Raw genomic sequence first — 27,835 nt, 5'->3', positions numbered from 1 at the left:
GCTATGAACATAGTGGAACATGTGTCCTTAAGATACAGTGGAGAATCTTTTGGGTATATGCCAAAGAATGATGTGTAGATAGAATTATTTCCAGTTTTCTGAGGAATGTTAAATTGATTTCCAGAGTGGTTGTACAAGTTTGTAGTCCCACAAGCAGTAGAGGATTGTTTCCCTTTCTCCACATCCTCTCCAGCATGTGTTGTCCCTTGAGTTTTTTACCTTAGCTATTCTGATTGGTGTAAGGTGGAATCTCAGGGTTATTTTGATTTGCATTTTCCTGATGACTAAATATACTGAACATTCTTTAAGTGCTTCTCTGACATTCAAGATTCCTCTATTGAGAATTCTGTTTAGCCCTGTACCCCATTTTTAATTGTTTGATTGAGTTATTTGGTTTTTTTGAAGTCTAACTTTTGGAGTTCTTTATATATGTTGGATATTAACCCTCTATCAGTTGTAGAGTTAGTGAAGATCTTTTCCCAATCTGTAGGTTGCCATTTTGTCCTATTGACATTGTCCTTTGCTTTACAGAAGCTTTTCTGTTTCAAGGGGTCCCAATTTATCAATTGTTAATCTTAAAGCCTGAGCCATTGGTGTTCTGTTCAGGAAATTTTCTCCTGTGCCAATGCATTCAAGGCTTTTCCCCACTTTCTCTTCTATTAGACTCAGTATATCATCATTTTTTTGTTGAGGTCCTTGATCCACTTGAACTTGAGTTTTGTTCAGAGTGATAAATATGGATCTTTTTGCATTCTTATACATGCAGACCACCAGTTAGACCTGGTTCATATGTTGAAGATGTTTTTTCATCACTGTACAGTTTTGGCTTCTTTATCAAAACTTAAGTGTCTGAAGTTGTGTGGGTTTATTTCATGGTCTTTAATTCTATTCCATTGATTGACTTCTCTGTTTGTGTACCAATACCAAGTAGTTTTTATCACTTTTGCTCTGTAGTACAGCTTGAAGACAGGGATGGCGATTCCCCCAGAAGTTCTTCTATTGTTCAGGATTGTTTTAGCTATCCTAGGTTTTTTGGTTTTCCATATGAAATTAAAAATTGCTCTTATGGACATCATAAACAAATTTTGTTGGAATTTCGATGGGAATTCCATTGAATCTATAGATTGGTTTTGGTACAATGGCCATTTTAAACTATGTTAATCTTACCTATTCATGAGCATTAGAGATCTTTCCATTTTCTGAAACCTTCTTAGATTTCTTTCTTCAGGGACTTAAAGTTCTTGTCATACAGATCTTTCACTTGATTGGTTAGAGTTACACTGATATTTTACATTATTTGTGGCTATTCTGAAGGGTGTTGTTTCTATAATTTCTTTTTCAATCCATTTATCAATTGTTGAAGGAGGGCTACTAATTTGTTTGAGTTAATTTTATATCCAGTCCCTTTGCTGAAGTTGTTTATCAGCTGTAGAAATTATCTGGTATAATTTTGGGGGTCACTTATGTATACTATTATATCATCCAAGTATAGTGATACTGTGACTTCTTCCTTTCTAATTTGTATCTTGATTTCCTTTTGTCATCCAATTGCTCTGGCTAAAACTTCAAATACTATATTGAATACATAGGGAGAAAGTGAGTAGCCTTGTCTTATCCCTGATTTTAGTGAGATTACTTCAAGTTCCTTTCCATTTAATTTGATGCTGGCTATTGGTTTGCTGTATATTGGTTTTATTATGTTTAGGTATGTGCCTTGAATTCCCAATCTCTCCAAGACTTTTAACATGAAGAGGTGTTGGATTTTGTCAAAGACTCTGTCAGTGTCTAATGAGATGACCATTTGGGTTTTTGTCTTTGAGATTGTTTATACAGTGGATTACATTGATGCATTTTTAGACCATCGAACCATCCCTGCATCCCTGGGGTGAAGCCTACTTGATAGTGGTGAATGATGTTTTTGATGTGCTTTTAGATTAAGTTTCTGAGAATTGTATTGAGTATTTCCACACCGATGTTCAAAAGCAAATTTTGTCTGAGGTTTTCTTTTTTGTTGGTTTTTTTCTTGTGGTTTAGGTATCAGGGTAACTGTGGCCTCAGAGAATGAATTAGGTAGTGTTCCTTCTGTTTCTATTTCATGGAATACATTGCAAAACACTGGTATTAGCTCTTCTGTTGAAGTCTGGTTGAATTATGCACTAAAACTGTCTGTTCCTGGGCTTTTTTTATTTGATTAACTTGAGTATTTCTTATATACATTTCGAGTGTTATTCCCTTTCCCGCTTTCCGGGCAAACTTCCCCCTCCCCCCTCCCCTTCCTTATGGGTGTTCCCCTCCCAACCCTCCCCCCATTGCCGCCCTCCCCCCATAGACTAGTTCACTGGGGGTTCAGTCTTAGCAGGACCCAGGGCTTCCCCTTCCACTGGTGCTCTTACTAGGATATTCATTGCTACCTATGGGGTCAGAGTCCAGGGTCAGTCCATGTATAGTCTTTAGGTAGTGGCTTAGTCCCTGGAAGCTCTGGTTGCTTGGCATTGTTGTATGATTGGGAGTTTTTAATGACCACTTTTATTTCCTTAGGGGTTGTGGGACTGTTTAAATAGTTTACCTGATCTTGATTTAACTTTGGTATATAGTATCTGTCCAGAAAATCATCCATTTTGTTTAGATTTTCCAGTTTTGTTCTGTATAAGCTTTTATAATAAGACCTGGCAGAGTTTTTTTTTTCTGTTGTTATATCTTCCTTTTCATTTCTGAATTTGTTAATTTTGATACTTTCTCTGTACCTTTTAGTAAATTTGGCTAAAGGTTCCTTCTTGGTGATTTTCTCAAAGAACCAGCTCTAGTTTTGTTGATTCTTTATATTCTTCTCTGTTTCTAATTGGTTGATTTCAGTCCTGACTATTTCCTGCCTTCTACTCCTCTTGAGTATGTTTGCTTTTTTTGTTGTTGTTGTTCTAGAGCTTTTAGATATGCTATGAAGTTGCTAGTATGAGATCTCTTCAATTTCTTTATGAAGACAAAATTATTTATGAATTTCCTCTTAACACTACTTTCATTGTATCCATAAGTTTGAGTATCTTGTGCCTTCATTTTCATTGAACTCTAAAAGAATGCAGTTTTTTTTATTTCTTCCCCAACCAGGTTATTATTTAATAGAATGTTGTTCAGTTTCCATGACTACGTGGGCTTTCTGTTGTTTCTGTTGTTGTTGAAGTGCAGCCTTAGTCCGTAATGAGCTGATAGAATGCAAGGGGTTATTTCAATCTCCTGTCTGTGGAGGCTTGTTTTGTATCCAGTTATATGCTCAATTTTGGAGAAGGTTCCCTGAGGTGCTGAGAAGAATGTATATTCTTTTGGTTTTGAGTTAAATGTTCTACAGTTATCTGTTAAGTACATTTGGTTCATAACTTCTATTAGTTTCTTTGTATCTCTGTTTAGCTTCTGTTTTGATGACCTGACCATTGGTAAGAGTGGTGTCTTGAAGTCTCTCACTATTATTATGTAGGGTTCAAGTGTGTTTTGAGCTGTAGTAAAAAGTGTCTTTTATGAATTTGGGTCCCCCTGCATTTGGGGCATAGATGTTCAGAATTAAGACTTCATCGTGGTGGATTTTTCCTTTGATGAGTATAAAATGTCCTTCCCCATGTCTTTTTATTACTTTTGATTGTCTATTTTATTAGATGTTAGAATGGCTACTCCAGCTTGTTTCTTGGGATCATTTGCTTGGAAAACCTTTCTTCCAGCCCTTTATTTTGAGGTAGTGTCTATCTTTGATGATGACATATATTTCTTGTATACAACAGAATGATAGATACTATTTGTGTATCCAGTCTGCTAGCTTATGTTGTTTTATTGGTGAACTGAAACACCAATGATGTTGAGAGATATTAATGACTAATGATTATTAGTTCTTGTTATTTTGTTGTTGGAAGTGATACTATGTGTGTGGGTTTCTCTTCTTTTTGGGTTTGTTGTAAGATGATTAATTTCTTGTGTTTTCTTGGGTGTAGTTACCTTCCTTGTGTCGGTGTTTAATTTCTTTTATCCTCTGTGGGGCTAGATTAGTGGAAATATATTGTTTAAATTTGGTTTCGTCATGGAATATCTTAGTTTCTCCATCTATGGTGATTGACAGTTTTGCTGAGTCTATATAGTTGTCTGGACTGACGTCTATGGTCTCTTAGGGTTTGCAAGACATCTGTCTAGGGTCTTCTGGCTTTTAAGGTCTCTGCTGAGAAGTCAGATGTAATTTTGATAGGTATGCCTTTATATGTTATTTGGCTTTTTTCTGTACAGCTTTTTAATATTCTTTTTTCTGTACGTTTAGTCTTTTGATTATTATGTGATGGGAGGATTTTCTTTTCTGTTCCAGTCTATTTGGTGTTCTGTAGGCTTCTTGTATGTTTATAGCCATTTCTTTCTTTAGGTGAGGAAGTTTTCTTCTATAATGTTGAAGATGTTTTCTGGCCCTTTGAACTTGGAATCTTCACGCCTTCTATTGCTATTATTCTTAGGTTTGGTCTTTCCATTGTGTCCCAAATTTCTTGGATGTTTTAGGTTAGGAACTTCTTATACTTGGCATTTTCTTTGACTGACTTATCAATTTCTTCTATGGTACCTTCTATGTCTGAGATTCTCTCTTGCATTTCTTGTATTCTGTTGATGATGCTTGTGTCTGTAGTTTCTGTTCTCTTTCCTAGGTATTTCATCTCCAAGGTTGCCGCCATTTGTGTTTTCATTTTATTCATTTCCTTCACCTGTTTGACTGTGTTTTCCTGTATTTCTTTAAGGGATTTATTTGTTTCCTCTTTAAGGGCTTCTACCTGTTTTACTATGTTTTTCTGTATTTCTTTAAGGGAATTATATTGTCTTTAAAGGCCTCTATCATCTTCATGAGATGGTATTTAAGGTCAGAATCTGGCTCTTCAGGTGTGTTAGGATATTCAGGGCTTATTGTAGTAGAACAGCTGTGTTCTGATGATGCCAAATTATATTGGCTTCTGTTGATTATGTTCTTGTGCTTGCCTTTTGCCATCTGGTTGTCTCTGGTGTTAACTGGCCAGGGTGTCCTGGATTGGAGCAGGTCTCCCAGGAGGCAGGTGGAGTTATGCGTCCTTGGTTAGAACAGGCCTCTGGGAGGAAGGCTGTGCTGTGTCTCTGATTAGAGCAGGCCTCCTGAGAGACAGGCAGAGCTGTGGGTGAGTGAGGGAATGGGAGAATTGATCCATGGAGAGTGCGGGTAGAGGTTCAGACTGGAAGGGAGATGGACTCCAATAGGGCACAGGATAGAGCCCATATCTGAAGGGCTCTGTGGGGTCCCAGCTGGTGTGGGGATTAGGGTGGAGGTGCTGACCTGTGTCCCTGGTTAAAGTAGTAGTCCTGGGAGACAGGCAAGGCTGTGGGGTGTGGGCAGCAGCAATGTAAACCTTTTCTTTTTTTTAAATCAAATTATGTTTGAAGAAGAGGTCAAGATGGTAAAGACTTAAGAATTATTCACAACATGAAGTATCTTTTGAAATATTAAACCCTTTCCTGGCTGTAGCCTTTTTGTAAGATCACGGTTGTCTGTTTTTTCCCAAAGAACAGACCTATGTATTTATGTGTCCTGGGACAGTCTCAGTAGAACTGAACCCTCTTTTCCTTTGAGCTAATATTACAATTCCAGATACATTTTAATTCAATTTAAATTTAATTGGCAATATTCTTCTTTTTTTTTCTGTAATAAACATAAGGTTTATTGATAGGAACCAGTGCACTGGGTTCAAGACTCATATCCCACGCAGGGGCGGTGGAGTTCGACCCCGAAAGGCTGGGAGAAAGGGTATTTAAAGGGAGAAACCACGACCGGAGGGGGCAGGGATGGTGTCATTGGAAAGTGTCGAGAATACTAATGAAAAATCACAAGGAGGAGTTTCCTGTTTCTCAAGATTGTTAAACTTTACGGTCCACCAGTTCCTGGGAGAAGCTTCCTGCTTCTCAAGATTGTCCTCTAAGGGCCTTATCTTAAGTCCTTTTATCTAGTTTCTGGGAGAATTGGCAATATTCTTAACACTTGGGTTTTATTTCTAAATTTTACTTGGTGTCTTTGATCAGATTTATAAAAGTCTAAATGTTGTTGCCATGAGATGATTCTATTAAAAGAAATTCTTACGTGAATTTTTAGTATGCTAAGGCTAGAGGAGTCTTTGGTGGCCCTTGATTATTTTGTGTATTTTGTGAGAAAAGTGTATAAGCCTTTATTCTCTGTTCTTCTCCACACTGTCTTCCAGAGAGCATTCGCTACAGGCTGCCCATTTTAGGCCCCAGGACTGCTGTTTTCCACAGGCTGCTGTCAGATGCCTACAAAACTCCTCAGGATACTCAATACTGTGCCTTTCCCAAAAAGAAAGGAATGAGCAAGACAGTGAAACAGTAAGTGAGTGGCCAGAACTCATTACCCCCAAACTTTCAGGAAAAAGGCCACCTCTCCAACCCAGTTTCTTCCTCTCATCTTGTATCTTCCGAAAGATGAGTCACTCTTTCCTTCCTATGTGCAGCTATTCTAGCTCTTATCACTTCCTCCTAAAGACAAAAATGGTTTAATTTACATAACTATAGATTTATTGATTAACACAGAACATGGTAAATGTGCCTCCTGTTATTTTGCTGAAATTTTTAATGCATCTTATATTGTAATAAATGATAGACAATCTTCTTACGAGTCATGGGTTTTCCGTGTAAGTTATTTAGCCCATCCCTTCAAGTAGGAGGACCAGGGATGACTCCTTGAGCCCTCTGTTACTTCATCTTATTCACAATAAGGGGGAAAAAAATCACCTTTTTTTCTTTCAGTTCATTTTATAGCTAATAGGGGACACTATGATGTCATAACTGGAAAGTGACACATGATTACGTGTTGTAATCTGTAGTCACAGGAACCACACCCCATCTCACCTTCTTTACTTCTTTATATATTGATCAGGTGCTCAGCAAATCTTTGTTTACGCATATCTACACCATACTTTTATGGTGAAGTTATTTTTATATGAAAATGCATGCTTTCTGGTCTATGCTGATCTGTATGTACATAATGTGTGGGACACAAAGGAAAATTCCAAGTTTGCAAATGTTATGTATTTGGTCATATATTTTCTGAGCCAAATTTCAAGAGGCTTCATAAAAACAAACAAACAAACACCCTCTGTTTCTTAGGAAGCAACTGCCTAGTGGAACGGCAGACCCTGAGTAGATGCTAGCCCAGCCTATAGGACAGCCTCTGTGCCAACTGTTTTTTTTTTTTTTCTTTTTTTGAAGAATGGAGCTAAGAAATCTCAGATCAATGAATCAGTGTCCAAATTTAACTCAACAAAACAAAGAAAAAACAGACAAAACCTGTTTTGTTGTCTTATATTTGTGGTAGACTATGATTCCTGTTTTCACTGTAATTGAAGTTCCAGAACTTCAAAAATAGTCTCCATGATTTTTATCATTTCAGACAATTGAACAGCACAGAAAAGCTTTGTTGTTGTTTGTTTATGCATACATCAGTGAAGGGTCTTGGGGGACTCATAAATTAGGGGAAACACTTCCCTCATGAACAGTTATCTGAGGTAACATGAATATTATATAGCTTAGGAGATAAATTGCTTCTGAAATCTCATTAAGATGGCCTTATCTAGAATACCTCAAAACTATATCATCAAGGATAGCATTTTGGTATTTGATAGTATTTTGACAGTGGGTATTATGGTTCAGGTACTAAATACCCATAATGGCCACAGAGTAAAGACTTGACCACTAGCTTTTGAAACCACCAAAGGGTAGTATGATCTTGAAGAAATGGAGCCAAGGTAGTAATAGGTGACAGGTGACTCATCTCACCTATACCATACTTTATTTCTCTTGTACTGTGGAAGGTTATATCATTTGGGGGCATGCCTTGAGTGGGACAATGGGACTCTGTCCTGTTCTCCCCTCCCTTCTCCACCACTTTCTTTCTCCCCCTCTTTCTCCCTCTCTGTATGTTTCTTATACTATTTGGTCTTGGTAACATTTTACACTCTTTAATAGTTAAGAACCCTAAAGAATTATAAAACGGGAGCTATATTTATTGATGTCTACCACATTAGAAATTAAATAATTTTAAAAAACACTTTTAAAAATAATGTTTAAAGCACATTCATTTGGTGTTGGAATATTTAAATTATCACATGTCATTTAGTCTTGGGAAAATTCCTACCATATTTGGGGAAGAATAAGAGTCTCTCTCTCTCTCTCTCTCTCTCTCTCTCTCTGTGTGTGTGTGTGTGTGTGTGTGTGTGTTATGTGAATAATTATGAACTTGAGAGCTCAAAAGAACTTCAAAGGCTGAAGGGTTCCAAGTCCACATTTTAAGACTTAATTCATATATATGAATATATTTTTTTCCTTTAATCTTCAGATCTCCAGGAAAGGGATGGTACAGTGATTTAACTCATGCCAAAACTAATATGGTTCCTTGGTAGATGATTTAGATGAAAGGCAATACTAGGTTTTCAACACTTATAATACTAATTTTTAGTATTAGCTTCCCTTTACTACATATGAACGTTGTAATTTTTCTCAGCTAGTGTCCCAGTGAGAACAGAAGTCTTCTACTCCCACTGCACTCTCATGTTTCAATTTGAATATGAGTGTTCACTGGTTTATACTTTAGTTTGTAGGAAATCTCCCATAACATAAGACCCAAATTTGATTATTATGGCCTCAGCACACTAGTGATGACCTCAGTAGTATTGCTAAATAGCCAACCAAGAAGAGTTTCTTTGTTACTTTGTTCCTACAATCAAATCCTGGAGAGTAATGGCACTGAGGGCAGAATGCCCCAAATTGGGATTTCTATCTCTAACACATATCCATGTACAACTAACCCACTGCTACCATTTTAATTCAAACTTGCAAAGAGATCTGCAGATATACTGGATGGCTTTTCTATATCAGTAATAAACTTATTTAAAATAAATCATCTTACCTGCATCATACTTTGCTTCCACTGTATTGCAGGAGCCAAATGGTTGACAGTGTCCCTATTGGCTCAACTGCCTCTCCCTTCGAGGCAATGATATGAACCTGTTGTTATTTCACCTCCTGACCATTCTTAAGTGTCATCCCAAGATCTATCATGAATAGGCCAAGCAATGTCTTCATTGGGATAATGTTATTCCTATGCCAAAGCCGTGTGTAGTTCAGATTAAATTTGAAAAATTGATAATCTTGGGTAGATGTTTTTATTTCAGAATGAAAGTCTGATTTTGCTTTAAAAAAAAACCCTCAATTACGTTAAAAATCTATAGATGTTAGTATATACACTTGTCCTTCTCTCACCCCAACAGGGAATTTAAAAACCAATCAGTCTGCATAATTCCCTTACGTTAGGAATGAAAAGAAATGCCATATTTGGCAAAATCTGTGCTGTAGTTTATATCCTGTTGTGTCTTATGTAATGCATGGCCAGGGTCACATCTGGTCCCAATTTTAATTCTGGGAAGTTGATTGGGCTTCCACTGCTGTGTTCTCTTATAAGGGTCACTTGTATTCTTCCCTTGATCATAATTATCGGGTGAGGAGAGGGAGAAAGACGGGGACGGGAAGACTGAAACTATTAGCAAGTTGCTGGCTCCCTGGCCTAATGGTCTTCCATGCAGGCCAGCTTCTGTTCATTATTTTAACATACATAACACCAGGTAGTCTCAAAGGTGCTCCATTCAGGTTTCACTTGGTACAGCTGTTCAGAGTTAGAACTGCCCAACAAAGGAAGAACCATGGGACTGCTATCTCTAAATAAACCTAAGAGCAAAACTACTAAGAATCAAGATTTAGGGGGTTGGGAAGCCAGTAGAGTGCTTGACTTGAAAAGATTGGAGTGGCAGCCCCAGAACCCACATCAAAAGCTGGCTGTGGCAACATGAAGCTGTTCTGCTGCTGTTCTAGAACTTTCTAATGCCGGGAAGGTGGAGACAGGCAGAGCCTTGGGGGTTGTTGGCCAGTCAGTCTAGCCTAATCAGGGAATTCCAGACCAGTGAGAGACACTTTCAGAAAACAAAGCAGATGGTGCCTGCACGTGCACCCACACATACATAAACAGAGAGGCAGGGTAGGGAGAGAAAATGATCAAGACTTAAGTAAAAGTGTGTGGCTTGGCTCTCATACAGGAGGCCATGGGTTCAATGTTGAGGATAGGGAGGAGGAAGACAGTGAAAGAAAGGATAAACTAACCCCTAGAGAAAACTGGGGTGATCAAACAGGTCTTCATCTATATTCTACTTAAAATCAACTTAATTTGGCATTACATTACACAACTCTCTTATAATTCTAATTGTAAATCTGTTCTTTTTTTTTTTTCATGTGTAACCTTACAAGGATAACAACACCTCATGCTGCACTGTATCCCTGCAGGAGCTACTCGGCTATTTGAGATATATTTCAAATAAAGGCAAGTCCATCCCTAGGCTTAATAACTATCATAAAACCACAAACTAAGATCCATAAATTTGGGAGTTTGAAGGCAGACTTGGTTATGTATTGTGATTCTGCCTTCTAAGGAGTTATCATTTCATTTAGAGAAATATAAATGTGCATGCTCCTATCACACACACACACACACACACACACACACACACACACACACACACACACAGTGCATGGAACATGAGTTACAAAAAGGAGCACCCAGCCATTTCAGCAATAACATCCTCCATATCACCAGTCGCCCTGCTGTCTGACGGGAACAAAGAAGCAATTATTGAACCTCTCCAGCAAGGCCAATGGGAGAGAAATAGCTATGTGTTATCGCTTGTTCTTTGTGAAGTCTTTGGCGAGACATTTTGTCACCTGGTCAGCAAAGTGCAGAAAAGCCAGGTGAAGCATGGATGGATATCAGTTATTTCAGAAGTTTACTGGGTTCATCAGCTAGTAAGAGCCATCCAGTGGGGATTCCAAGCTGTGAAAAAGGCTAGAAACTTTATTCCCTCGATTTGAGAAAAAGTGCATAAAGAGTACAAAATGTGTAAAATCAAGAAAAGGATCGTGGTAACACTGGTTAGCTCTTAAAAGTCAAGCAGAGTGGCTGGAGGGCAGAAAATGGCAGAGAGGTTTTTGCAAACTCCACCCTGACTTTCCTTTCGGGTTGTGAACTACTTCAGTGTTTCACTGACTCAAAAACAGAACAGGGTGAAACAAAAGACCTCTTTGAAAGTGCCAAGAAGCTAATGTAGCTTTGACACTGGAAACCTGATAAACCATCTGCAAAATTGTCCTGAAGACACTCCCACAGACGGACATAAACCTTGAGTTCTATCAAGTTCAAGCAAGTGTCCGGTCCAAAGAATACATTTTATCTCTGGCCTTCAGGAAGTTTTGCCATTGAAAGGCAAGTTCTGGCACCCAACAATAAACGGTTCATGCTAATGTAGCATTTTATAATTGCTTTCTCTCTCTCCCTTCCTCCCTTCCTCCCTCCCCACCCTCTCTCCTCTCGTTCTCTTTCATTCTCTCTCTCTCTCTCTCTCTCTCTCTCTCTCTCTCTCTCTCTCTGCATTGACTGCACTCTTGCTCTCTTATCATTAAACAGGAGTTTATTCATTCACCCTTCCCTAGGGTACTTCACAAAAATTCTTCATTGCACTGACATAGGCATGCCTGATTTTGTTTGTTTTCTTTTCCACTGTTGTTGTTACATGTTTATGGTAGTGATATGACTCCAAACATCCCATGTGGACTCAGCCCACAGTGCCATTCAGGGTAAAATCTAAATCCTAGGCTGTGGCTGTGAAAACAGACACCCTCATTCTAGACGTCCTACTGAAACATGGGCTGAAATTGCATATTTTTCCCCACAATGGTCAAATCTCTAATTCAGTCTCAGCCATAGCCTTCTCACCAATGGAAGATAGTCTGTCATTCTAGTGAGAATTGTGGTCCTTACAGTTTTCCCCTGCAGCAACATGCCATGTTTTGAGACAGGGTCTCACTGGGCACCATTGGCTGGTCTGGAAAGCAAAAGAGATCTACCTGTCTTTTTTCCCCAAGTGCAGGGATTAAAGGCATGCAACATCATACCCATTGTACTATATTTTTTGAAGCCATATGCATGAACTTGTATTCTTCTTTAGTTAGATTCCAGACGGTCTCCATCTTTCTGAATCTGAACTTTGTCACCCACTGGTCCATATTAGATCACCTGCTCTTCTTTCTCTCTGTGATACATTCGTGGAAAAGACTACAATCAGAAACCAAATCCTGTGACTTACTTCACAGCACTCCTGTTAAATCAAGGATCCCAAAGGCTTTGTGCTTAACCTACATTTAATTATAGAAAAATTAACATATACAGAGAAGCAGAAATAACACTCGAGCACTGATCTATTCCCTCACTGGAACCCACACCCGCCTATACTTTGTCACATCTACTCCAACTGCAGTGCATGCTACCATGTTAAAGACACTGACATTTTACACTAAGTGGTACAACTCAAGGCTCCAAAACAAATTCCTTTAACACTTATCACCCTTGTCTTTCTTAAGAATTATAAACCAGCCTGTGTTATCTCTCCTTGATCCATATTTAAATTCCTCAATACGACTATTATAAGAGTTGTTAAATTTCCTTTTCTTGGGGAAGTGTAAACAGTATCTACCCCATCTTCAGACGTGGGTGCCCTTGAAGCAGCCACACTGGAAGATCTGCACCAAGTCTCGATGGTAAACCCCCCATGGCTCCCACTCTCTGGGCCTTACCAGCCTATTCCTCTAGTCCCATGTGCACTTAGGTATAATTACAGACAATGGGGTGGGAGGAGTGTCTAGATACTCAGCTGAGGGTCCCATGACCCTCACTGCCCTTTCCCTGTGAGGGATCATCGATTGTTATCAAACTGGGCTTTGATGACCTTTTGCAAACATGTCCTGCTGAACTCTTTAAGATGTTATATGTCTGACATGGAAGATAGTCCTGTATAACTGCTATCTTCTTTAAAATCAGATCAAATTGAAGATGATACATTGTGTATTTGCCCAATTTAACCTAGAACTGTATCCCCAAATTTCCTTCCCAAGACTGTTCTGTAAAATGCATAAGAGAGATGGGTCAATGAGTACAAGTGCTTGTCCTTCTAGCTTGACTGCCCAAGTTTGATCCCTGGAACCAGTAGTGGAAAGAGAATATAACTCCCTAAAGTTGCCTTCTGTCCTCCACACACATACTATGACATGCCCTTACCTGTGCGCACACGCGCGCGCGCGCGCACACACACACACACAAATAAATACTGCTAAAGATCTCTTTAAATAGTACCCTTCTTCATGTGACTATGAAGTTATATGTAACTACCAATTATAACTTCCATGGAGTATGAAATAACATTCTGATCATGAGTTAATATAGTCACAAGGATAACACCACAGTTGTGACTCCTCTTTCTTCTGTGGGATAAAACTGGCCACACACCAAAGCAAGCCAAGTCTCATCTTGTTGGTGTCCCCCCAGGGGTGGGCACCACCTGCTTGCTGCTCAGCCTGCTTGTTCACTCAACCTGTGAGATACCCAGAATTATTGGAATACCTCATGTTTTTGCAATGGTAAGGCAGGGAGCGGTTAGAGAAAGCCATTAGCAGGATAATTACCCTTAGGCCATGTGGGATGATGTCACAGGTAAGTCCTGTCATTGGACAAGAAGGAAGGATGGGTAGGAGAAAAGTTTGAAGGAAGAGAAGGAGACGAAAAAGAGGAGGAGAGTGAGGAAGCCACTGAGAGAGAACATGGAGGCTGACGTTAAGATTCCATACTGTACCTTTACAGGTTGTTAGGAATGTTCTTAAGGGATGGATTTGTACAGGGAGTATACACAGAGTTAGGATATGCGTGTTTCTGGCAAGATATCTAGCAGACATCTTGGGGCACTGGATCTAGTGGGGGATAAAATACAGCATTTTATTTTTTATAATTTTACAACAGATGGCGAACCAGCATGATGGGCGAGAATCCACTAGTAATCCTAAGAGTTGAGAGAAAGTTTTATTTTCTAAGTAAGAGGAGGTCATGTTGAGTCATGTGATGTCTCAAGCCCAGGGAGAAACCAAAACAGCCTGTGCTGGCAAGCTGTAGGTCCCCTGCTGTGTGATAAGTAGTTACAGCTCAGAGAGTTAAAGATAAAAGCTGCTTTTTAAAGGAAGTCTTTCAGGATACTCATATTCCTTCTAACATGGGCTCCACAGGAATTTTGGGTTGAAACCCTAGTTAGACAAGCTATTTCTTAATGGCAGGCATTATTAGAAGGTGGTCTAAATTTGTTTATAAGAAGAGAGTACAGCAATTATCCAAATCATGTGGGGATTTTCACACATGGTTCAGAACTTAAAGAAAATTAGTCACTGACTCCAAGTAGAGAGTTGTGATAAAAGTCTATAGCACCAGGCAGAGGGAATGCAGACATATATTATAGAAGTTATTAATAAATAAAAATCTGTGGCTCTGGGTAGAGAGCTTAACAGATGAATATATTTTGGGCTAATGTCCTGGTTTGATAAGTTGCTTATTGGTATTAGAATTGATAGAAGTTATTTAGTTTGTTTTATGAATTACCCCCCTAAAGGCCATATGGCTTGTTTATGCTGGCTAGCAAGGGTTTGTGGTTATTTTTGATACTTACCACAACAGGAAGCTCAGATTCTCTTAAGGTGGGCTCCACGAGAATTTTGGTTTATTTCCCGATATCACAGAGTACAAAAGCCTATCAGGCTCATTGTTTAACACTATTGTTTAGCTTACTTCCTTTTTTAAATTTTATTTAATCTTCATAATGGGTGTGACTTTGAGTTTTATGGTTATATTATTACTCTGGGAGAGAGTACAAGATACAAGCTTTTCTGGTTACAGACTAAGGAACACAGTATTTTGGGAGATTTTGTCTTGTGTTTTTAAAAAGTGTGATTAGGCTCTGGCAACCTCACAGAGTCATACTGATCAGATTTGAGAGAGGGAGACCACCTGACAAACTAGATTCAAGAAAAATCAAACAAAAAGATATCTTGATCCTGAACTTTTGTCTTGAGAGTTGTATTTTACAGAGTGTGCCCACCTGGATTCCTGGTCTCAAGGAGTTTCAGCTGGGTCCAGTCAGGACACATCCAGCTACAGCATTTGCTTCATTCTTCCTACCCCCATCCCCAAGGACATCTCAACACCCATGTACAGCTTGAAGAAGTTGTAGAGGAGTCGCGGCCCCAATTCCTTGGACTTTGGGAGGCTGAAAGTGGTTATTCTAAGGTTGTTTTTATTAGGAATTTAGAAATGGTTGTAATTTAACAGGGAGGAATTAGCTAGATTGAGTTGTACGTCATAATCTCATTGGTAACTAAGCTAAAATCATATCTTTGCTTCGGTATTGAATTTATTTGTCAAAAAAGTTTAAAAGTACAAGGTTTAGAGTCAGTTCTTCTATTGATGTCATTACAGACTTCCAAGTTGATTACACATGTGAGTTAAGGGCCAAATAGCAAATTTCATGGCTCTGAGTTTGTGAGAGTACTTTCAAGATAATATTTAAGATACAAAGATCAGTCCAGATTAACTTATATAGATAGATAGTTTTCAAAAACGTCAGAAATCTACAAATATGAAATTTAAAGTTATTTCTCTTTGTTGAGACATATCTGCTCTTAACAGTTTCCCTTTTGGTGGATTTAACGAAGAATTTGAACATCTCCACCTCCAGATGAGGCAATACTTTGTGGCTAGGCAGCCACTGGACAAAACGGCCTGTTTCATCTGCCAATTAATACTCGAGAAAGGGACAAATTATGCAGAATAGTTGACTGATAAACCTTGCCAAGACAGAGTGATCAGCCCTTCAAAACTCAGCATTTCAAGAGTCTGTCAGTTGATTTTTGGCCAGAAGGCCGAAGACTTGTGCTCACATGTTGCTAACAGGGGACTGTGCTGGTGGAGATTTGTCTCTACAACCTCTCAGTTCTGGAAGCCGTGTTAGACTTCCTTGTGTATAGATATTTGGTCATTCTCAGATTTCTGACGGGGTTGAAGACTGATTATAGTCTCAAAGTCTAGCAGGCTGTTTAACTCTGAAAATACATTTTTTTTCCTTTTTTCTTTTTTTTTTTTTTTTTCTTTTTTTTTTTTTTGGAGCTGGGGACCGAACCCAGGGCCTTGTGCTTGCTAGGCAAGTGCTCTACCACTGAGCTAAATCCCCAACCCTGAAAATACATTTTTAATTAGATAGTTATCAGATAGTATACAAGCTAGCTAGGATATAACAGATTTTAAGCCTTTCTTAAGTTGGAATGGATAACTAAACGTTCTGTTTAACTGATAAAGTGTTGGACTGGGTGTTAGATATATTTTATGCTTTTAATTATAAAATAATAATAGTTGTACTCAGCTTATATTTGAGAGAAAAAAATTTTAATTAGACAAAAGGGATGAAATGTGGGATGATGTCAAAGGTGAAGCAGGCACAAGATAGAATGAGGCCTGCCATTGGATGAGAAGGAAGGATGGGTGGGAGAAAAAGTTTGAAGGAAGAGGAGACAGGAACGGAAGGGAGAAGGAGAATGAGGAAACCACTGAGAGAGAACATGGAGGCTGACGTTAAGATCCCACGCTGTACCTTTACAGGTTGTTATGAATGTTCTTAAGGGATGAATGTGTACAGGGCTTTGTATGTTTAGGTGGGCAGTTATATCTTATCAATTGGATTAAAGGTTATTGTGTTGTGTGTTCTTTCATGTGCTGATTTAAGTGTAAGAGAGTGTGCAGTCTGGGCCACCACGGAATTGGGATATGTGTGCTTCTGGCAAGATATCTAGCAGATATCTTGGAGCACTGCAGTGTTGGATCTAGTGGGGGATAAAAGACAGCATTTTATTTTTTATAATTTTACAACAACAAGGCCAGACAAGGCTTGAGAGGGGAAATGGGCTAAGATGGCCAATGTAAGCTAAGCATTTACCAGTCAGTCAGGTAAGCTTCAGAACCCAAACAATATGAAGGAGGGTACATGTGACAACTATGTACATGCACGTGAAAGCATGAAAAGCAGGAGTTTATAATATATAACCTCTAGTTACCTGTAGAAAGCCCAGTGTCTAGACAGGCTTCAAAAAGATGGATGCTGCCTGGGGAGAGGAGTCTGCTAAGGGGAAAGTAGGAAGCCCAGAGGTTCTTAGTGGGATCATGTCATGATCTATAGGAAAGGAATATACAGTTATTGTGTTTAATGTAAAATATTTACATACATCCTTAAAATTAAGTTTGTGTATTTCTCATATAAAATGAAAGTAAATCTCAACAAATTAGTTTTATCTAGTAAGATGTACAGAGAAAGAATTAGAGCTAAAAAAACTTAATTATGTTTACATAGTATTTTAAGGGGCTTGTGAATATTTTAAAATAAAAGAATTCATTTAGTTGCAATATTCTGAAACTTTTGGTGAGGATAAAGAAAGCTGATACTCTAGGGCCGACCTAGTTCTCACAAAGGACAATAACTTTAGTCTAGGGGTTTTCTCCATTTTAGTTAATTCAGCATTAACAGAAATCCTACTAAGCAGGAGGCATTGTACTATTGCTATTGCACAATAATGAGTGCAAGCATTTTCTACCTTTGATAAGAGTGTGGTCTAATTGAACAGCAAAGGTGCATTAGCAGAAAGTCGTACTAAGTAGAAGAAGTATTGTAACCAAGGCAGTGCAGGCCCTAGAGAGCACTGTCTAACCTGTGTGCCAGGACAGGGAAAGCAGAGCAGAGTTCCTCGAATCCATGAACAAATTTTAAGGAGTATTTGTCTCAGGTCTGGCTCAAAGGAGCAGGCTATTTTTTTTTCCTTTTCTTTTTTTCGGAGCTGGGGATCAAACCCAGGGCCTTGCGCTTGCTAGGCAAGCGCTCTACCACTGAGCTAAATCCCCAACCCCAGGAGCAGGCTATTTAGGGCTGGTGAGCCACACTGGCTACAAGTTTGGGCTCTGAGCTCATGCTATCTAAAGTCCTGTCTAGATAGTTCACTCTTAGGCTAACAACACAATGCCTTCATCTATAACATCAAGATGGCAATATGATACCTAGCTCACAGGATTACTATGAAGATTAAATGGAATGAGTATTTAAAGTACCTCTGAGTTAAGTTTCCATTGTTGTGACCAATAACTTGACTCCAACATGGCGGAAGAAAAGTTCACTTTGGCTTCTGGTTTCAGAAGTTTCTATGGTCATTTGGTCCTTTTGCCTGTGGTGAAGCAAAGTATCAAAGTGGATAAAAACAGTTCACCTCATGGTACTCAGTGTCATGTTCCCAATGACCTCACTTCCTCCAAGCAGACTCTGTGTGCTAAAGGTTCTGCCAGATCCCAGCAGCCTAGAGAAAAATCTTCACTTACTCCACAGATCACAGGGGAAGTTCTAGATCCAAACTATATAACAGCTTAGTACTCTAAACTATAACTCTAAATTAATATAAATTACTCACTCGAAATATTCTTTTCCATGATGTATCTGAAGTTGTATTTGGAGGAAACTTAATTATGATGATCCTGGGTTGGCACAAAGCTTTTTTAATCTCTTCATCTATAGGCTATTAGACAACAGGTGATGTTTTAAAACTTTGCCTAGTAATATATCATCTTTCTTTTAATTGAAAAAAACTGCACAATATATTTGATCTTGATTTTCTCCCCTGAAATCTTCTCCACCTTCCTGCTAATCCAACTTTGTTTTTTTTCTCTTTTCTTAAAAAATACTTATATATATACACACACACACAAACCCACAAAACTTAAACAAGGAAAAGTTCAATAAGACAAATGCCCTCCAAAAGCAAAATGAGATCAAAAGTCTACAAAACTACTACTGCGTTTTGTTTTGGTCAACTACTCCTGGTTGTGGGTCCGACCCTGATGTGTGGTTGGTATACCCAATAAGAGTCAGTTGGAGAAAACTGATTTTTCTTTGCCAGTGGGTATCAACTGCAGATAGCTTCTTGGTTAGGAGTGAAACCTTATGTCCATTTCCCCTCTCAATGCCAGGACCCCGTGGCTTGAAACTATGTAGGCTTTTTTTATATAGAGTCTCACTCTAGGCTAGCCTGGAATTTACTAAGAAGTTCAGGCTAACCTCGAATTCATGACAGTCCTTCCTCAGTCTCCAAAGGGCTTGGATTATGAACAAGAACCACTATGCCTAGCTACAAGTTTATTTTGGGGTGTGTGTGTGTGTGTGTGTGTGTGTGTGTGTGTGTGTGTGTGTATACGTGCATGCGCGCGCGCTTTAAAAAGAAGTTATCCCAGCTAGACTGAACCTCTAGCATTCACCCAAAACCTGCTAAGCAAAGGGCATTGCATTGGCTGCTTTATTGTACAATAAAGTACACAACCATGTTCTGTGCTTCAGAAGTTGTGTTCTAATGGAACCACTGTAGGTTAACAGATCGCCAAAGTGAAATGTAAGTGCTATGATAAAGGTAGGACACAGCACTAAAAGAACCTTCTAGCCTGTGTTCTCAATTCATTCATTCACTCATTTACTCCTTCAATCAGCATTTGAGTTCCTCAGATATACCAGACTCTATGCTTCATGGTAGGCCTACAAAGATGATCTTCATGTAATGTTTTTCCTTACCAGCTGACAGCATAATGAAAGACATGGTGCATTACAACATAGACACCATATGAGTGCATAAGTACTTTGAGAACCCTCCCAGATGTGAGTAACACTGACTAGGTAACTGGCAAGGTTTTATTAAGGTAACCTTCTAGCTAGGCCTTAGGAAAAAAATTCCTAAGCTGTCACCAGTAGGGTGGGAAAATTCCAGAAAGAGGAGGCTGGTTACATACTCATCAAAAGTACTCATCGAGAACAATAGATTCAGGGCAAAAGGCACAAAGACTGGCTTGATTTCATTTTGTGAAGACTTTTTTCTGACTTAAGAACCATCTTCTCAGCATTTTTGAAGTGTATCCCTGGCGTCACCCTGAAACCTCTCTGCTCACTGCATGCAGGCTTCTCTCCGTGCCTTTATTACGCCCTTAGATAGGTTTCAGGAACCGGAGGGAATGAAGCCAAGCCTGTCCTTTTAGCTTTAGGCATTCCAGCTCCCGTCCCTTACTCATCAGCTTCCCTCCTTCCTGACCCACTTGGCAGCTCTGTTGACTTGGCTTCTGCTTCAGTATCTCTGGACTGTTCCCCAGTCAGACGAGAACTCAGCCAATAATCTAAGATGCTCCTCTTCCGTGGTTCTCTCCTCAGTGAGTTCTCTTCCCTTACCGTGACGCTCTTTCCATGCATCCATCTTGCTTTACATACAAAATGGCATGCTTCCCCATTAATTTCCATGTATTGCTCAATCCAGCATGCTGTCAGTTAGAATATGCACCATTGTTTTATGTGCTAATGAAGAAAATGTCCAAGATGAGAAATTTAACAAAATATCCTAAATAAAGCTTAAAAAAATCAGAAGTCTACATCCATCATATATAGATATATATGGACATAATTACAGAGAGAAACTCAACAGAGAACAGAAAAGAACATCTTGTGTGTCTCCAACCTGGCAGTAGGAGAGAAAGAGGGAAAAAAATTCATTTAAGTAAGTTACAAGCTGTCACTTGTGGGCTAAAGATGAACTCATTAGTAGAGTACCTACCTAGCTGGTTCAAGGCCCTAGGTCTGACCTCTGGCCTAGAAAAACCAAGAGAAGAGTAAAAATCATCTGGTCATTCATGCAAATGGTTAAGTTTATTGTTAGTCTAGGTTAACATCTTCAATTTAATTTGAAGTGGTCTCAGAATGACAGGCAGACACAAAAGCAAGTCCTCAAAACAAAGGTTTATATTACCCAAACAATAAACTCCTTCCGTTAGCTACAGGGAAAGCCTGTCATATTTAACACAGCCAACAATCCCAGCCATCCCTGACACTTCATTGTGGAGAGGTTTGACTATAATCTCTCTTTGGTGTGTTTAAATTATGAGAACAAAACATTGTCTAGTACAAGCATTCCAAAGCTCTAAAGATCAAAGAATGGAGGCTTAGACATTAACAAATCAACCAGAACACTGGGGTGCTGGCTTAGTGTTCCCCAGAGCCATCTCTAATTCCTTGATAGATCAGAACTCTTTTGTTTTGCAGGGTTAGGCTCACCCTTCCTGGATGGTAGTGTTATTAAATGCCATCCTGGCATCTACAGGTCTGATCATAAACTGCTGGGGAGATGAGCCTTGATCCCAGACAGAACCATCTGAGGGTGCCTAGGCTAATTCTGGGCTTTGTAACCGGAATTTATAAATGGTGGCTGGGTATGGTAATGCACATCTTTAATAGCAGAACTCAGGAAGCAAAGGCATGAGGCTCTCTGTGAGTTTGAAGCCAGCCGGCCTTTCCTATGTAGGGAGTTCCAGGACAGCCAGGACTACATAGTGTGATTCTGTCTTCAAAAAACTAACAAATTAAACTAAATAAGTTAAATGCTGCTAAAGATTTCGAGACCCAGATGGGAAGTCTGAAATTCTAGATTTTTCTGTGTAGGAACCCCAGGGACTATCCAGTGAAATTCCTGTGGACTGTCTGGAAGGAGTATAAACTCATGATGTGAACATGGCTCCTCCTCTTGCGTAACTCAGGTACCTCAGGTACCAGTCACCATCTCCTCAGAGAAGCCAGCTGTCAGCTTTGTTTATAATAGCCTACCCTCCTCAAATGCCTCATCCCTAGTCAGCTTCCTTTAGTCATCACATTTACCACTAAAGCTGCCTAAAGTCGGCAGCTAATTGTTAACTTGCTTCTCGCCTTTACCTTGCTGGAAGACAAGGGCCTTGCTCAGCTCTGTGAACATAGCCAAAACAGTACCGACCTCGATGAATAACAAGAATAGTAACCTTAATTATTTTAATTTCAGAAGAACCAAATCTCATGACGTGACGCTTACACCATGCTTTCTTGGGTAATTCTTTTTCTCTGAGGAATTGGTACAAATGCTCTAGTCATAGCGCTTAGCCTATTGTATATACAACTCTCTGTATACTGGCTGCACTCTGGGGATATAACTGTGCCTGTTATGTCCCTTATAATCTTCCACTCTAGGGAAAGCGATGTGCTACCATTAGACCTGTGCGATTATTAATCAAAAACTAAAGATTAAGTGTGAGAAATAAAAGAGAGTAATGATTTAAGGCAATGTTTCTTTAAATGAGAAGGGGGAAGTACGCTGTTACCACAGAGAGGAAGACCTGGCTATGGACACACTCCAAGTTTGGGGTCACTTATGGTTCCAAACCTCAAGCACCAGAAGATACCTGCTATGATATGAAAATGTACCCACCACCAAGCAATCAGCTTTGACCTTCCAAAGCTCCGACAGTGGCGGGCAGGGAGACACACACTGTTGGATGGAACTGTTTGAGGCTAAGCAGTCAATACGACAGTGTTCAGCATCACTTGGCACTGTGTTGGAAACTGATGAGACCAAGATGACTAAAGCTTTGTCCTATAAAACAAAGGTGTCATGGCTGCTGCCCTGTGCAACAATGCTATAAATGATATCTTCAGAAAGTCTGAAGGATTCTAGTTTAAGAGCAGCTGAGATTGGCATCTCCCTTTGTAAAGGCTGCCCTTGTTTCCTTTGTCAAGGTACATCCTGTCTTTCCAGTTCTGGTTGACCTGTTACTTGGGGGTTAGTAATGACGGTGGTGTAGGTGACAGTCAAGGAACTGGTTTACTGACTCTTGGGATTATGGAAAAGAGGTCAGTGTTACACTCTTGGAGATTAGCAGAAGGAAGCAGGAAACAAGATGAGTGCATAAGTAGAAGAAGAAGAAGAAGAAGAAGAAGAAGAAGAAGAAGAAGAAGAAGAAGAAGAAGAAGAAGAAGAAGAAGAAGAAGAAGAAGAAGAAGAAAGAAGAAGAAGGAGAAGAAGAAGGAGGAGGAGGAAGGAGAAGGAGAAGGAGAGGAAGAGGAAGAAGAAGAGGAAGAAGAGGAAGAAGAAAAAGAAGAGGAAGAAAGAAGAAGAAGAAGAAGAAGAAGAAGAGGAAGAAGAAGAGGAAGAAGAAAAGGAGATAGAGAACAGAGGAAGGATGTAGTCAGTAGAGTCCTTGAGGAATTACCTGAAAATCTCACTTCCTTGAAGCTCTCCTTGTACTTCCTCCTAGGAATGAGAAAGACAAGCTCTGACATTCAGAAAGAATAGAACCCCCTGGTGTATGACACTGGTCACAGCTTCTTTCCTTTCCTCTGGCCATGTCCACTCACTTCTTTCTCTCTTATAGTCATCATTTCGGAAGTGTGGTCTTGCTTTGTTTATAAAAATGCCTGTATCAGATTGAATGAGGGACTTACATCCTCACTTTATTTGCACAATGACTTATCCTCAGGCATGTGTCTGAGCTCCGAATGTGTAAACCCTAAGAGAAACTCTTCGGTATGCAGAACAGATGGCACTGGGTCATGAACAAATAATAAACAGGCTTTGCAGAGAGTCTCTAAAACACTGACATTTCTTCAACTATTTCTGCTTCTGGTTCTTTAGGCAATGTGATTCTTTTGAGATCGTGAGAAGCAAAACTGCTTCCTTTTTACTGAAGAAAATTACCACAGTTCAATAATTCCCAAATAGACCTGTAACAGTGTGGGCCAGAGAAAGCCTAATCATTTGTTAGTCAAAGAGGGAGTAGGAGGAAGTGATAAACTGGGGACAAATTGCCCCAGCCAGGTGACCCAAGTTAAGAACCACATCTCTTTTCCTAGAATGAAAGTAGCTGGCTAGCTGGCTAGCTGGATTTCAAGGGAAATAGTGTTTTTAGATGACCTACAAGTTGGACTGGCAACATGACTTACTGTTAAAGGCACTTTCCTTCAAGCCTAATGACCTGAGTTTAATCTTTGGAATCTACATGTGAAAGGAGAGAATCGATTCCTGAAAGCTATCCTATAACCTCCACATGTGTTCCCACTAATAACCCCACACCTCAACTCACACATTACTCATGGGCACAGGTGCATGGACATGAACACACACACACACACACACACACACACACACACACACACACACACACAAATGTAGTATAGAAAATTACCTGTAAGTTGACAACCACGGGGAACTGGAAATGTTCAGAGAGATAAAATCATTACACACCTGCATTGTAAGAATCCCAACGACATCGAGATTCTCCATTTGGTTGAAATCAAGCTCCTAACTAAGGCTTAATCATGCCTCTGTCTCTAACTAGCAAGGCACCTGGCAACCAGCAGGTGTTTGGGCAAATTATCACTGAGTGATTGAATAAAAATACTTGAAATTTGTGACAATATCTCAGGAGCCAAGGATATCTTTGTGCTTCCTCATGGTGTGGAATTTGCCCTCCAGGAATAAAAATCCTTATTTACATTTTTATGGGCTCTCATTTAACTGTGATTTGATTTTTCCGAGTATTACCTGGAAATTTACTTCCAAACAACTAGCTCCAAGTGAGATAATATTATTTTTCCATTTCATTGCCCTCTAAAGGAAGATGAGCTTCTTCTGAGATCTGGAGACTGAGCCTAACTAGGGACACTAGCTGATTCCAAGCAAGGGTCGATATTGAAACAAAGGAAAGTACCTTGCAGAGTTGGCTTCCTGGGGGGAGGGGGGCCACAGGACTGTCACTGAAGGACAAAGGAGTCCAGCTCATATGGAATCTTCTATGCCTTCCAGAGAGTTGAAACCTGGGGGAGGAGGGGATTGCAAAGTCACACAGCTGTAGTTTAGGCCAGAGCACTTCTAAACCAGGTAGATTAAAACTGAAAGACTACAATGGGAAAGAGGTCAGCGCTGGGAAATAGCCTTTGTTTCTGAGAAAGCCCAGTGGGAGACGTGCAGATGGATATGTGGGATTTTTATAGCTTAGTGGTAGAGAGCAAGGTTGGTAGTGGAAGTCTGATGTGGTTTGTACCTTGCTTGCTCTCATACCTTAGTACTATGGTTTTGGGCAAGGCTTCTGTGACACCAACACATCTCATATTAGGAAAAATGTCTAAAACATTACCTGGTATATAAGAAGTATGCAATGAATACCAACTTCTGTTACTATCACTACTATTTTGAATGTTCTCTCAAGTTCTAACAGGGCTAATATTTGCTTAAAAGGCTTCAGTACTTCTTCATTTACACAGCAGCCCTAAGAACTAAGTTCCTTAGCACAGCCCACAGGGGGATTCCAGTCTGTCCCCTGCTTGCCCATGTCACCCTGATCAAATCCCCTCTCTGATCAAGTTCCAGTTTCAGCCAGTGCTCTTTGCTGTACCTTCTCTTATGTCACTAAAGACATCCTCTTCCTTCAGAGGGAAATGTCCTTTCCCCCGCTTACCTGGCTAATAGCTACTAGTCCATGGACTAGCTCAGATCATCTCTCCCCAGCTCTCCCCTAAAATGACCAGCTTGGCTAAGGGACCCCTCCATCGGCTCTTACTTGCCATGTCCCTCTGCACTGCATCCCTTAATTCAACTCTGCCCACCTGCTTTCCCTCCCTTTCTTCCCCATGGCATCTTTTTTTCTCCAATACATGTTCAGTAAACATCGAGACATGATGCAAAAACAAATTCCTGGGCTTTTAGAAACCTTTAAAATGAAAGCTTAAAACTGAGGCTTTAGAATGAGAGGACAGGGCTGGAGAGATGGCTTAGTGGATAAAGCACTTGCCTGGAAAACATGAAGACCAGAGTTCAAATCTCCCCGCTGGTAGTGTGGGTTCTGGAGGTGGGGTGGGGGGGCTGACCAACTCAGTTACAACCCAGACCCAGATCCAGAGCTTTTGGGTTGGCCCACCTCAACATACCTCATCTACGAACTGCTGGAGCATGTGAAAGGGCTGGTCCTGCAGATCCAAAGCTGCAGGATCCACATGACACAAGGCAACAACGGGATATCTGAGAGAAGTCTGGTGAGGATCCAGTGTTGCTGCTGCTGCAGAAGCCAGGGGCCTCGAACCAGATCAAAGACTCATTGCAATGAACACCTGCAAGTAAAGAGAGAACAAAAGGGTATACTGTGGGACTCACCGCGACACACCATAACGTCGTTTTGTTTATTTTTTGTTTGTTTTTTTAATTTTATTTGTTGGGGGGTGGCAAGGGCAGATATGAAGAGATGGGGACATGGGTGGAGTTGAGGTGCATGATCTGAAACCCACAAGGAATAAAACATCTTTTTTAAAAAGCTGTGTAGGTGTGGCCACCAGCTGTAAGCCTAACCTTCAGGAGACAGGATTGGGAGGGCGGGGGCTAATCCCTGAATCAAGCTGGCCGGCCAGACTAGCTCTGCTGAACTCTGGGTTCAAATAAGAGACTCTGCCTAGATAAATAAAGCAGAGGAGTATTGGCGAAGATACTAGATGTTGTCACGCCTCCACACCAATGGGCACACATGTAGCATAAACTCTGACATACACACATGGACTCGCACACAGGTGAGCACCCATGTGCACACACAAACTTAACAATCAATTTTTCAAACTGAAAGGTCTTAAAAATGAAGTATCCCATAAGAATCAATAAAAGGAAAGAGAACTGAAGCCCAAATAAAAATATTCTAGGCTTTCTGTCTTACCTCAACCCTCTCCCGAGCCCCTCCTCCAAGCGAGGACCTTGGACTCACATCCTTTCTACCCCACCCCCCTTCCCACTGAGCTCTCCAGCATCGTCGAGTAAAAAGACCGTCCATGACCTTGGTTTTGCGGCTGTTACCTGATCCTACTGCCTTTCCTGTGAGCATCCATGGGGCTGAGTCTGATCCTCAACAGGAAATTCTGCCTAGTCAAGATTTCAGGTCCTAAGCGGTTTAGGATTCTCAGGGGAAAGTGAACCCAGAGTTTTCCCGATCTTGACAATGCAGAGCTTGTCTGTCAGATTTGCAGGCCTGGATTACTACGTCCGTTGTCCTTCTCATCCTTCAGTGTCCCACGGGGCCAGGTAATCCTTTAAGTACCTCCATCGGTGGAAACGCCAAAATGCTACACACTGACTGGAAACAGGATAGTTCAAGGTCAGTCTGCACCTCAGGGACAGAATTAGGAACTCCAGAGCTCCGCCCTACAGCGCTCATGGTTTTGCATTCTGAGCACAGGCTAAAAACCAAAAGTGAATAAGCCAGCTAAAGACAGAAATCGAATATCTAAAGATTTTACGACGAAGAAGTCATGAGTGGCCCTCATAAAATCTTTGTGAGCATGTTCCTACAAGCTGCCGATCACTGAGCACAAACAGATGCCCCAAGTTACCCAATGGAATCCCCCTGTTTCTTTCCGAGGCATTTGAAAGCCCCCTTAAAAAAATCCAGAATTAATATTAGGAGGAAAAAGAGGAAGACAAAATTTCTAAAGAGGTGTTACAAGGGTGTCTCAGCCAGTCAGTAAACCGCTTGCCCCACAAGCACAAGGACATGAGTATAGATCTCTATAGCCACACGAAAAGCCAGATGGTGTGTACCTGCAATCCTAATGCTGGGGATGTAGTGACAAGCAGAGAGACCACTGGAAATTACTGACCAGGCTGCCTAGTCCACACTTCAGTGAGAGACCTTGATTAAACAAGTGAAGAAAGATAGAGGATACCTTGATATCAGCCATGCACACACACACACACACACACACACACACACAGACATACATACACTCGGATTGGTACCCATGTATATGAAAACAAAGATGATCATATTTCCCGACACTTACGTCATACCATACCACGAACACTTTTTTTGCCTGGGTGGGGGCTATAAACATGAGCTCACTATGTCTACTCTCCCACAGTTTACATCATCCATTAGTTTAAAAACACAAAAACCGTACCCACTTAGCATGCTGCTGAAGGAACCAGGCTCCTG

The 27,835-nt window shown here is 40.2% G+C and overlaps 1 protein-coding gene and 1 long non-coding RNA gene across 7 annotated transcripts in view; one reads left to right on the top strand and one right to left on the bottom strand.

Annotated features, from left to right (window-relative positions):
* Positions 1–11,385, top strand: part of C13h1orf105 (similar to human chromosome 1 open reading frame 105) — a 43,066-nt gene extending 31,681 nt beyond the window's left edge. For 3 of the 6 annotated variants that reach the window (XM_063272488.1, XM_063272487.1, XM_006250171.5), the window contains 2 exons: positions 6,231–6,372; positions 10,339–10,486. In XM_063272488.1, coding sequence (XP_063128558.1) covers positions 6,231–6,372; positions 10,339–10,393 — 197 coding nt within the window. In that variant the 3' untranslated portion in view covers positions 10,394–10,486. Of the gene's footprint in view, positions 1–6,230; positions 6,662–10,338 lie in introns of those variants that run through there. The other 3 variants (XM_063272489.1, XM_063272486.1, NM_001014130.1) reach the window with 2 other exon arrangements.
* A 149-nt stretch (positions 11,386–11,534) lies between these two features.
* On the bottom strand, positions 11,535–27,051 carry LOC103692015 (uncharacterized). The gene is made up of 7 exons (XR_010057252.1): positions 26,701–27,051; positions 25,794–25,973; positions 24,578–24,683; positions 23,081–23,121; positions 18,101–18,213; positions 17,059–17,174; positions 11,535–12,173 (listed from the first exon to the last, which is right to left on the bottom strand). It is a non-coding gene; the product is annotated as an uncharacterized LOC103692015 (long non-coding RNA).
* Positions 27,052–27,835: the final 784 nt, after the last annotated feature.

The sequence above is a fragment of the Rattus norvegicus genome, chromosome 13 (assembly GCF_036323735.1).
Source record: "Rattus norvegicus strain BN/NHsdMcwi chromosome 13, GRCr8, whole genome shotgun sequence".
In the NCBI taxonomy this organism is placed as follows: Eukaryota; Metazoa; Chordata; class Mammalia; order Rodentia; family Muridae; genus Rattus; species Rattus norvegicus.
This window is presented reverse-complemented; position numbering and strand designations above follow the sequence as displayed.